A 12,696-nucleotide genomic window follows, 5' to 3' on the forward strand; every position below is an offset into this window, starting at 1 on the left:
TAGTTAAAACTAGCTCTTTTAGTCTATTTTAAGTTATTTCTAGTCTAGTTGAAACAAGGACCCAAGAGAAGCATATATCTGGATTGTTGATTTGTTTTTATAATATTCACTGTACTGTGTGTATCAGTAAGTACTAGATTGAGCTGAGATTTAGACTCTAATAAGTATAACAATTGTAGATATACTTTTAACACAATGCAATGTACAGTCACAACACCATCAATCAAATGGACACTAAACTGTTGAAAGAGATTAGGGCACATCTGTTGGCATAGTGCTGAATACAGAAAGCACGCTATAAGAGGCTTATAGCACAATAGGGTCGTATAGCCACATGAACTTAATGCACAAGATTTAATGCCAGATAGCACGCCATCATACAGTCACAGACCGGTTTTTAACCTTCCCTGCATCCAAACAAGGCATTTGTTGTGTCAATATACAGTAGTCAACATTCGAAGTGAATCAATTTTTTCAACATTGTCCCAAAACAAGAATGGGTGTTGTTTAATAGTTTTAGGAGTGAAATTAGGAGAGGAACACAAGCAATGTCCAAGTGTGACCTACTTTAAAAAGCAATAATTATGGCCTTCAGATTTTATATGGAGGAAGAACATGTTTGATTGGTGTTCCTACTGTTTATTTACTTACAAATAAGTGTATTAGAATAAGAATAAGATGGCAGAACCATGATGTTAAGGTAATGATTATTGTTGTGGATTATTGTTTATTTTTATGAATTGTTATTTTTTAAATTACCTATTTATTAAATTGTTTGTTTATTAATTGTAGGTATTAATTAATTTTTATGTTTTACATGTTCAAAATTAAGTCTAAAGTTTCGGACAACTTTGATGGTTTTGATCCACTTTAAATGTTGACCATTGTCTGTTTAAATGTACTCAAAGTTTTGTTACAGTTTGGCAGTAAGTATTTAAGCAGTTGGAGTCATTTCTTATACTCACCAAGTTTGAATATATGTCATCAAAAATGCAGCAAAAATATTAATATTGTGACAGATGTTTCAAATTTTAAAGCAACTGTTTTATGGTTTAATATACTCGAAAAATGTAACTTAATCCTGTGATTAAAGCACAATTTTTACATAAAAATGTTCAGTGCTATATGCTCCTATACATAAATTGTTTTATTGTAATGTTTTCTTTACCAAACACCATATAGACCCTTTTCACATTTCCTGGTTTCACAGTAGCTGAAGTCGTCATAGTTGGGAAAACCTAGAGCGCAGTGAATGGGAGAATACAACAAATAATTTTTTTTACAATCTTATTTGCTGAAATACTAAAAGAAAAACTGTACGATGGTGTTATAAAGACAGTCAAAAAAAGGAAAAAAATGTGTGAGACTGATGACGGCATCCAGAGGAGAGAATAAAGTCAAATTTACTGTCACAAGTGGTAATTTGTTATTTGTAATTTAAAGCAAAGATGATACACTACATACATAAATGCATATAAATGTTCATACATTTAAAAAAAAAATCTAAATATTAAAAACTTTTAAGGATTTTAGATCCTGATGACCGTTAAACGCATCGTAACAGGCTTGTCAAAAGGGTCCATTGGTGTTAATTTATTAATTTGTTCTTTATATTATTTGCACTGTTGACCATTATATGTTGAGTTAGTGGTGCTTAGTTTTGTTATTGTTAAACTATTACTGTATTTTCTTCACGTTTTTATATAGAAATAATTTATAATCATGTTTTCAGGAATGCAATGTGTGCTTTCTGAATAAAAGTATGAATTTCTTCATTTTAAAAAAATAGTCTTACTGACTCAAGCTTTTGCAATTGTCAGGGTAATAGTGCTACTGTTTTCAACACTGGTTTTAATAATAATTGGAAAATAAATCAGTGTATTAGAATGAACCTTTAAATTCCATGATTTAAAATAGGTATGTCCCTGAGTCATTTGATTCTACCGATACCGAAACCCGATGTGATACTTCTATAATACATAAAAAAAAGAATAAAGAAGAGCAAAGAAACAGATTCAGGATGTTCCTTATTTTTTTTATTTAATTCACCTTATTTTAACATTCTACAACTCTGTTAACAAACAGAGCACATCTGTGAGGTAGCTTGAACAATCAAGTAACAAGTAACATCAATTCTTCATCTTATGCAATCCCAAGTTTACATATGTCACAGTTTGCTATGGCTATGTTGTCTTCAACTTTATAATACCTCCAGACAGCAGACATACTCGAGTTGTTGCTAGATCAGATATGGTTGCGACCGGAATTTAATGAGAATTATTTATAAAATTTCTCATTAATTGTATTTTATTAACGTCTACCACAACCCCAACCTTAAAACCAACCATCACAGCACTGTAAAATTATTAATTATTGTATACAGTGTCACATAAACGATGCTGTGTTGATGTGCGTATCCACAGCTGTATCCTATCTAGGCCAATCATACACCCTGCTTATCATACACCTGGCGCAATAAGGTGCAAGACCTTTTTGCCCTTGGCATGTTGCTTTTTTCGGACCAACGCAACCTTAATTTTCCCATTTTCTGCCATGTTGTGGACTCGTGGGTGTTCTGGTCTAGAAAAGAGGTGTGTTAAGGCGCATTGTTGGCGTGGCTATTTTGAGGAACTTACACACCCATAACTCATTAAGAGAATAAGCTCAACCCTGTTAGACCATGCGCCGTGGTGCAGCGCATATTTTTCTGTTCTTAAAATAGCGAAAATGGATTCGGCCATGCGCTTTAGACTTTGCGCCTAGATCGTTAAAATAGAGCCCCTAGACTTTACCACATACTCGCGCTTTCCGCTTCAAACTGCTTCTGTGTTTTACTTTATCGGCATTTAATCAATAGCGTCTCTGCAACAAAGTGATGTCATGTCGCACATGTTGCTGTTTCTGTGTGTCAATCAAGAAAGAGGTCTAACTATGTGCCACTGCATAACTATAGATGTGTTAAAAATATATATATATTCGAGTCTTGATTGGGAGGTAACTTCCGATTCCGATCGAGTTTAAAACCGCATGATCAGGCCTGATTTCTGGTCACATGATCGGATTCCTAATTAAAAATCTGGATTATTCCAAGCATTTGACTAATAGATTTTGCAGCACATTTTAAAATCACTAATTTATGTATTTACATGATTGATTTATTACAATATTATTTATATCAGGATTTGGCCTAAAGTTGTCAATGTTGATGGTCGATGTTCTCTCTCTCTCTCTTTTCTTAAAATTGTTGGAGTTAAACCATCCAAACTTCAATTTGGTCTTTGACTACTAGCTACACCAAGTATTTCACACTGTAAAAACAACTGTTCATATAAGTCATCCATACATCTAATACATGTATAAATGTGTGTGTGTGTGTGTGTGTGTGTGTGTGTGTGTGTGTGTGTGTGTGTGTGTGTGTGTGTGTGTGTGTGTGTGTGTGCGCGCGCATGTCAGCTGGAGGATGCGGTATCCCTGTCAGCAGGTGTAGTTGCTTTAGGAGACTGTGCCGAGGAGTCCCTTGCTCGAGCTCATCTGGCCATAGGTCTGTGCCGTAGTCTGCAGGCCTCTGATGGTAAGCCTGTCTTTAAAACTTTATTATCCTTCCCTGAACCTAAAAAATGATCCAGACATGCATCTGTCCTCAGCTGCTCTCTGTTCCCTCATGTCTGCCATGACTCATTGTTTAACTGTGTTTGCAGCCACACTGAAAGCTGATTGCGATGAGTTCAACAGAAGAGCGCTGCAGTCACTAAGGAGGTAAGCTTGGCGTTTATCTCATGCATTTTGGCATGTGTCCTTGTGAACTGAGACCCTTTGCTAATTTTAATGCCGAGTTCAGACTGCGTGATGTTCAAAGTAGTCGTGTCACAGATGTTTTCACACTGCATGACTATCTGGGGTAGCGTTTCGTTGCTGCTTTGTTTACACTGCAAGATGGATCGGCGACAGAGGGTTTCAGAGGGTTTCATTAAAAATAAGAATCACTGACAACGTTGTTCAAACTACTTCTCATAATCAAACACACACAAGAAATGACATGGAAACAACGCAAGTTCACGTAGTGTATCTTTTGTTATTAACCACATAATGAGAAAGAAGCCTTTAGTGTGGAAGAAAATGTACTTATTTTGCTCACCTGGAATCAGCCATTTCTCCTCAGTATTGCTCAGATGACAGACGCAGGTGCACGGGTGCTCCTGCCAAATTTACTCTAGTTTTTCCTCCATTTCTTGGGTTCAAATGAATCAAAAATGAGCACTTTTAACTTCTCCCCTATCCTCCCGCTGGCCTGCAGATACCCACACTAGTGAATGCTGCTCTCTCATTGGCTGTAGGTAATCGCTGATATTATTTTCAATCAGAACACGTTTCACAAGACAGCTTTAGAATTTTAGCATGCCAAATATTTCACGGGTGTCTGCGACTAATCAGTGATTCTCTTAGATCGTTTATTTGATTGTTCACACTGTGTGATTGTCACTCAAGTGAATGAGCACCGATTTGCCTGTGATTTCAGCCAGAGCTAAAATCATGCAGTTTGAACTCTGCATAAGTTGACTACATAGCTTTAATGAACTACTATTACAATTAAGTAGATTTTTATTTTAATGTGGTAGCAAAGTTCTATTTTATTTAAAATATACAGTATATGCTTTTTTAAATGGTGCATTCCCCAGCCTTAAGGCTTATTTATACTTTTGCGTCAAGCGCACTCGTATGCTACAGTGCAGCCTACACATGGACGTATAGCCCCTCGTCGTGGTCATCGACGTCGCTGACGTGCACCTCAAAAAATGTAACGCCTATGCATAGCACAAGCTCTCTGATTGGTCGGCTTGGTAGCGCTGACGAGTGTGGGCGGAGGTGAGAGCAGCGCAACCATGATGCAGCAGGTGTTTACAAGTGTGGAGTCCTGTGAAGGAGCTCCGGATGGAGACTGCTGTTTTGTGTTTACCTTATGATTAAAGTTGTTGCACGTCTGCCTGTTCCTGCCTCAAAATGAGCGAATTTGAGCCACTTGTACATTAAGGAAGCGTTCAGAAAAAACAAAACACCAGCGAAGGAACTCGACACAGAGAAACATAGACACTTACTGCCAGCTAGCGTTTCGGAAGTGTATTGCAGAGCAACAGAAACAGCGCACAGAAGTATAAATGCACGACTAGGTGCAAGGCTTGTTGGTGCCTGTTGTTAGGCTACGGAGTCCTGATGACATGCAGACAAATTCACGGCACGTGCTTAGAAAAGTTCTTTTTAAGCTAGCCTACATATTATGACTTCAATTCATTCATTCAATTCATTTTAGAATCTGTTCGATTTTAATTTCCTACCTGTGTGTGTTCATGTTCATGCAGGCTTAAATGCTTTGAATTAACTTGTAAGTAAATTGTTTTGTTTCACAGATTTAGTAGGACTATTTCAGGAACGAATTTTTCCATTTCATAGTTAATTATTAAAGTATAACTTTAATTAAAACAAGGATATGCATTAATAAGGCAAGGCCGTTGAAGCGAATTATGTTCAGGCTAACAGTCTGTTAAACTGTAGTATAAGATAACACACACAGTTGTCTAAATAAATGGGCTAAAAAATACACAGTTGATCACTTAGGCCTATTAAAATATTACTAAAAAACTGTACTGAAAGAAAAAAAGCATAAGAAAGAATGCCGCTTTCACACCGCTTAGCTCCGCTCACGTGCTCTGGCTGCTACAGTATATCAGTTCAGTATGTTCACTGTTACATAACTGCCTCCTGCTGGTCATGTATTTGTTGTGTTAGACCATGTTGTGTTGTGCCGCAGTTTACTACGGAGATGTGCGACATTACTTTAGATCACTCGCACATTCTCAGTAGCCATATCTGTATGGAGAATTTTTCTCCTTTGCTTCTGTCTTTGTGTCCTATAGAAAACATTTGAATATGCTGAAATTGAATTGAGTTAAACGCATGTGCAGTAAATAGAAGAAAACAATCAGAAATAATCTCATGACTGTTTGGTTTTTATAAATTATTAAAACCGAAATTGGTTTTAATGTTTAACCAAAACATTCAACAAAAATCTAAACGCACCTCAGTTGTTTTTGCTTCCATTTTTTTCATGAGCTAAACTCAAAAGATCTGAAACTTTTTCAACCCTGCTCACACTGTGATTTCAGCCACGATTTGGTCTTCTGAGACAATACTAAAATCTGTGGTCTTTAATTGTTGGTTTGAAATGTTCACAGACAGCCGCTAAATGGCTGTTGCAATCGAATTTTTCCAATGAATTTGGCAGTGTCAGAGGTGACTTCAGCTAGGATGATTTTCAAACCAAAAACCAACAGGAGCATCAAATCTGTTGATGCAATCAGTGACACAACTTCAACCCTTCAACCTAAACCCTTTTTTCTGATTTTATAATTAAGCCACGCTAAATTACCTTACAGATTGTTTATGTTTCTGTGAGGTATCATTCCAGAGCGCGGGTCAGTAAATGTGTCATGGATAGAACTCTGGGTGAATTTCTTGTTTGTCTGTGTTTGCCACATCTTGATTGTGATAGAATATGACAACGGAGATCTTAAAGTGTGACATGGGAATCATGTTCGTGCACTGTGATCTACAATCTACAAACATTTATTTATACTTACTCCCAGGGCCGTTTATATCGAAGTTGATATTTAGCTGCCCCATGATGGTGTTTCGTAACATCTCATTTTAACGAGGTAGATCGTTAGCCCAACGCTCAACCCCCATCCTGAAGGACCAGGACATACACACATACACTATGGACAATTTAGCTTACCCAATTCACCCATAGCGCATGTCTTTGGACTTCTGGGGGAGAGAGAACATGCAAACTCCACACAGAAATGCTAACTGACCCAGCCGGGGATGGAACCAGCAAACTTCTTGCTATGAGGCGACAGCGCTACCCACTTCACCATCATGCCGTCCCTACAAACATTTTGGGATTTTTAAAAATCACATAGTTTGAGCTGGGCTATAGTGAACACTTTTCCTTTTCCAAAATAATCCATATACCTGTCAGGTGTGCTTTTTCAAGTTTATTGCACACATCTGTAATGATGTGCACACTCTATAATGTGCCGTTTATCACACAGCACAATGTCACAGATGTCACAATTTTTGAGGTAGCATGTAATTGGCATGCTGACTGCAGGAATGTCCACCAGAGCTGTTGCCTGTGAATTTACTGTTCTGAATTTACTGAATTTACAATGTTTACATTTTTCTACCATAAGCTGTCTCCAAAGCCGTTTAAGAGAATTTGCATTCAACTGACCTTTGCATTCAACTGGCCTCACAACTGCAGATGTGTAACTACACCAACCAGAACGTCTACATCCAGCTTCTTTAAGAATTTCTGCACAAGCAGAAACCATATCAGAGAATTTTATCGGGATCTCGACCTGACTACAATTTAGTTCATCGTTGTAACTGACTTGCGTTCATCCTGGACTTTGGAGAGGTGTTCTCTTCTTCAATAAATCAAGGTTTCCACATTACAGGTGGATCAAAGCAGCATGTTTGGGATCGTGTGGGTAATCAGTTTGCTTATGTCAACATTGAGTGGCCCATGGTGGCGGTGTGGTTGTGGTGTTTTAGGGTCAACAAACACAGCTGTATGTTAATGATGACATTTTGAATGTATAGAGATACTGCAAAACAATCTTGAGGCCCATTGTTGTGCCATTCATCCACAAACATCATGATAATGCATGGTCCCATGTTGCAAGGATCTATACACAATTCCTGGAAGGACGAAAACATCCCTGTTCTTGCATGTCCATCATACATATCATATATCACCACCATTGAGCATGTTTGGGCTGATCTGGATCAGCGTATAAGACAGTGTGTTCCAGTTCCTGCCAATATCAAGCAACTTTGGATGGATTATTTTGGAAAGAAGTGCTCACTAACAAATTTAGACAAACGTGCGAAGAATATTTGAGGGTTTTGTGTATACAGAGTTCAGCTCTTGAAAAATTTAAGCAAAAACAAACATGTAGCAATTATATTTTTATTGAGTGTATTTTGTTTATTTCTTCTTTAGTTTAACAGTTGTTTTTTGCTTAAATGTTGGGGCCCAGTTTTTATACCCTTTCTATTGTGAATGGATTGTATAAACTTCAGCTCTTGATCCATCTATTTACACTAAAGTTGTAAGTTTATTAATTAAGCTGTTTTAAAGGTGCCATAGAACGCATTGATACAATTTGTTAAAGGTGTCATAGATTGATGTGATCAGAGATCTTAATATACCTAGACATACAGTTTTATGCAAAAATTTGGGCACCCCTCTGTGGCTGCATAATTATGTGCTCTTTCTTTATAAGTGAAGATCACAGTGAAATGCCATTCGGTTTATAGAGAAAGATAGATGATGTCATGTTTTTAGACAGACATCCGTAGTGTAGAATTGATAATGTATAATGTAGTATTAAATTGAAACTGAAAAATAGGCTATGCAAAAGTTTGGGAACCCTTTCTTTTGTGTAGATTTCAAAACCTGTAGTCACTTAATGCTAATTGATTACAACACAGAATTGATTTGAGTGACTCGGTGAACCTAACACAGGTGCAACCAATCAAGAAAAAGGATATTTAAGATAGCTGATAGCTAGATGTTCCTTATCGTGAACCAGAAAGTAGCAACATGGGAACCTCTAAAGAACTTCCTAATGACTGGAATATGACTAGGATAATTCACCTACATGAGTTAGCAGAAGGATGCAAAAAGCTATCACAAAAGTTTAAAGTCTCTATCGCCACAGTCAGAAATATAGTAAGAAAATGGAAGGCCACAGGAACAGTTGTTGTGAAGGAAAGATGTGCTAGACCAAGAAAAATATCTGAAAGGCAAAGGTGAAGAATGGTTAGAATGGTCACAGACAAATTAAAGACCACCTTCAAAGAGCTCCAGAAACATCTTGCTGCGGATAATGTGATTGTAAATCATTCCATAGTTCATTGCATCTTCACAAAGAACAGGTCAATGGAAGGTGATGCAGAAGAAGTCTTTTCTGCATTCTGCCAACAAGAAGAGTCGTTTGAGGTATGCAAAGGCTCATCTGGACAAACCTGAATCATTTTGTAAAAATATGCTGTGGACAGATGCCACAACCAAAAGCGCTTTGTCTGACGGAAAAATAACACAGCATACCAGGAGAAGAACATGTTCCCTACTGTAAAATATGGTGGAGGGTCCATCATGCTGTGTGGATGTGTGACAAGCACAGGTACTGGAAACCTTGTCAGAGTTAAAGGTCACATGGATTCCACCCAGTATCAGCACATTCTGAAGAACAATGATCAGGGATCAGTCAAGAGGCAGGGTTGCGGCAGGTTTGATGTTTCTGCAGGACATCATAGAAAATCTATGGATTGATTTGAATAGGGCTGTTCATGCTTGGCACCCATCAAACCTGACTAAACTGAAGAAATTTTGTAAGGAAGAATGGCCCAAAATGCCTTCAGCAAGAATTCAGGGACTTATCTTTGACTATAAGAAGCGTCTACAGGCTGTTATTTCAGCAAAAGCTGGCTGTACAAAAGATTGATGTCATTATTCTGTTGGGGTGTCTAAATTTGTGCACCTATCTGTTTTTGTTATGGCTTAAATTGCATTGCATCTGTTGATTAAATAAATGTTATGTCAGAACTGAAATGTGGCTTTTTTTTTAGGGTATGAAATTGCTGATTTGAAAAAGGCCAGCAGGCTATGGCTTCCACTTATGAAAGGGGTGGCCAAATTTTTGCATAAGACTGTATTTCTGTATACGGTAATGTCATACGGTAGATCTTGACAACACATTAATTATCATTAATGTTGTTATCTCAACAGAAATCATTTTAATGTGTAAATTTAATGTCATTTTAATGTGTAATTTAATAATATATATTTAAAGAAATGTAAGCTTTAGACTTTTTTAACTTCAACTTTAGAGCACATGCACTGGACCCTCAAGATCCTCAGATTTCCTTCTACCTCTCTCTGCAGTTCGCTCTGGTCCGACAGGTTAGTTTGCTAACATCAGTTCCTCCATAATAGCATCAAAATATCAGATTTTCGTCAGAAAACACTTTTACGTTAATTCTTATTTTGACTGAGTGTGTAGTTTTTTTCATTTTTTGCTAACACAGCTCTCAATATCACATGATTTTATCAGTAGTTCTTGTCTAGATCTTATATAATAATTTTCTTACTGCATGTTTAACATTGGACCTTTAAATTTAGTGTTGTTCCCTGATGTGACTTCTTGTGTTTGGGATAGTTGTCAGAAGCGATGGAGCCATTGCAGTTGGCTCTGAATATTCGTGGAGATGATCTGCACTCCCTGCATCTTCTGGCTTTACTTCTGAGTGCCCAGAAACACTACCAACATTCTCTTGATACGCTTAAACTTGCCCTTAACCAGCACCCGGACAACTTCAAGTAAGTGTTTATATATGTAAGTTTTCTACTAAAATAATAGTTCATTGAAATTGAAAACTCTGTCATTGTTTACTCACTATCGTGCCATTCCAAATGACATAAACATGTATAAATATGTATACTGTATATGTTTATTTGTATGTCTGTATTCAATTACTTACTTTCATAGTTACTTTACTTGCGTACTTATTCTCACATTTGCATCAGGTACATCTTTTCACCTGTTGACCCAAATATATTATAATCTAATCACATGGTAGCAACTAGGTTAAGATGAACTGCTGAAGTTTAAACTGAGAATCAAAATCTGAATGCTGAACTACTCAGATTTTCACACACAACCATCTCTAGGGTTTACAGCAGGGATGTCCAACTCAATTCCTGGAGGGCCGCAGCCCTGCACAATTTAGTTCCAACCCTGCTCCAACACACTTACCTGTAGGTTTCAAACAAGCCTGAAGGACTCAATTAGTTTGATCAGGTGTGTTTAATTAGGGTTGGAACTAAACTGTGCAGAGCTGCGGCCCAGGAATTGAGTTTGACATCCCTGGTTTACAGAGAATGGGCCGAAATTGTAAAAAAAAGAAAAGATAGTAGACTAGAGTTGAATGACGAGGCTTTGTTCAGCCAGTGGTTTGATAGGGCAGCCACACTGGTTCAATCTGAAAGGTAAGAGAAATTCAAAATACAGCAGAAGAGAATCTCTGAACACATAAACTACTGCACTGGTTCACCAAAATTGTACTGTAGAAGAGGGTTTCATGGTTTGATAAATCTCGATTCATGCTGCAAAATTCAAATGGTAGGATCAGAGTATGGCCTAAACAATATAAAAGCATGGATCTATCCTCCCCTATGTCAATAGTTCAGTGTGTGTGTAGTTGTGTGTCTTTGTCAAACCTAGTGAAATCTGAAAGCAGCGTTCTGCATTTTGAAAGTACTTGAATTCCAAGGTTGGTGAAATAACTTCAAAAGATAAGTGCTTAAATTAAAGTGTAACAAAATTTTTATCACAGTAGTGTCACATAAAACAAAACAAAAATATGATAAATATGCAGAGTTCAGCGGCTAATCAGCCAGAAACAGCTGAGGTGACACGATGGCGAGCAGTGAGTTAAAAAAAAATGCATCCCCCTCACAATTGTCATGAAGGGTAATATTAGCTATATGCACCAAAACCATCTTTTGTACCAGACTGTAAACATGTTTTATCGGCTGTAAAATTGGCCAATTTAGCATGGCAGTCAGTGAACATCTGGAGTTTCTGGAGCCAGCCCCCATAGGCCAGTCGATGAATTGCAGTTTCAGTTACTTCCGTATTCGCTCTAGTGGGATGTTGCCGCTTGGTTCTCTCCAATAGAGAGTTCATGTGTGCCGCAGTGCTATATGTTCATGCTTCCTGTCCGCTTTTCAGTGACATTTGTATCATACATTGTAAACTTCATACAGATCTATCTATTTTAATATGTAAATCAAATAAAGTTTCATAAAATGATTCATAAAACAGTTAAAACCAGTGATAAAGGCAGAAATACGAAAACTGCATTATATATATATATATATATATATATATATATATATATATATATATATATATATATATATATATATATATATATATATATATATATATAATATAACATTTCAACCTAAAATATATTTTTTAAATATTTCTTTTAAGTGGGTTTTAAAATCTTTATTATTGTTTATTTATTTTTTTAAATGTCATGTGTGGTCAGTGTTGTGCTTAGCATTGTGTAAAAGTATGATGAGAAACCGAAGCAACAATGGAAGGAAGATAAATAGGACCAGACCCTTGTGTCAGAATAACACATCATGTGTAAAGATTTCAGCCTCTTTCATACTGCATTTATTGTGGTCATTCCAAGAAGCTGCAAAGTTAATCATGAATTTATCACTGGAAAAAGTGAACTCAGTTTTTAGGAAACTCTATCTATTCATTCATTCATTTTCCTTCGACTTAGTTTCTATTTCAGAGGTGGTCACAGAGAATGAACCACCAACTATTCCAGCATATGTTTTACGCAGCAGATGTCCTTCCAGCTGCAATCCAGTATTGGGAAACACCCACACGCACTCATTCACACAGACTTATACACTACGGACAATTTTGCTTATTCAGTTCACTTGACTGCATGTCATTGGACTGTGGGAGGGAAACCGGAGAACCTGGAAGAAACCCACATGGGGAGAACATGAGACTCCACACAGAAATGCCAACTGACCCAGCC

The 12,696-nt window shown here is 37.1% G+C and overlaps 1 protein-coding gene across 2 annotated transcripts in view; it reads left to right on the forward strand.

The window, feature by feature from the left end:
* ttc7a (tetratricopeptide repeat domain 7A) overlaps window positions 1-12,696 on the forward strand; it is a 78,225-nt gene that overhangs the window by 41,412 nt on the left and 24,117 nt on the right. For both annotated transcript variants that reach the window (XM_056470705.1, XM_056470706.1), the window contains exons 12-15: window positions 3,454-3,571; window positions 3,699-3,756; window positions 9,955-10,027; window positions 10,284-10,444. In XM_056470705.1, the coding sequence (XP_056326680.1) occupies window positions 3,454-3,571; window positions 3,699-3,756; window positions 9,955-10,027; window positions 10,284-10,444 (410 nt within the window). The remainder of the gene's footprint in view (window positions 1-3,453; window positions 3,572-3,698; window positions 3,757-9,954; window positions 10,028-10,283; window positions 10,445-12,696) is intronic.

The sequence above is a fragment of the Danio aesculapii genome, chromosome 13, assembly GCF_903798145.1.
Source record: "Danio aesculapii chromosome 13, fDanAes4.1, whole genome shotgun sequence".
Classification (NCBI taxonomy): Eukaryota; Metazoa; Chordata; class Actinopteri; order Cypriniformes; family Danionidae; genus Danio; species Danio aesculapii.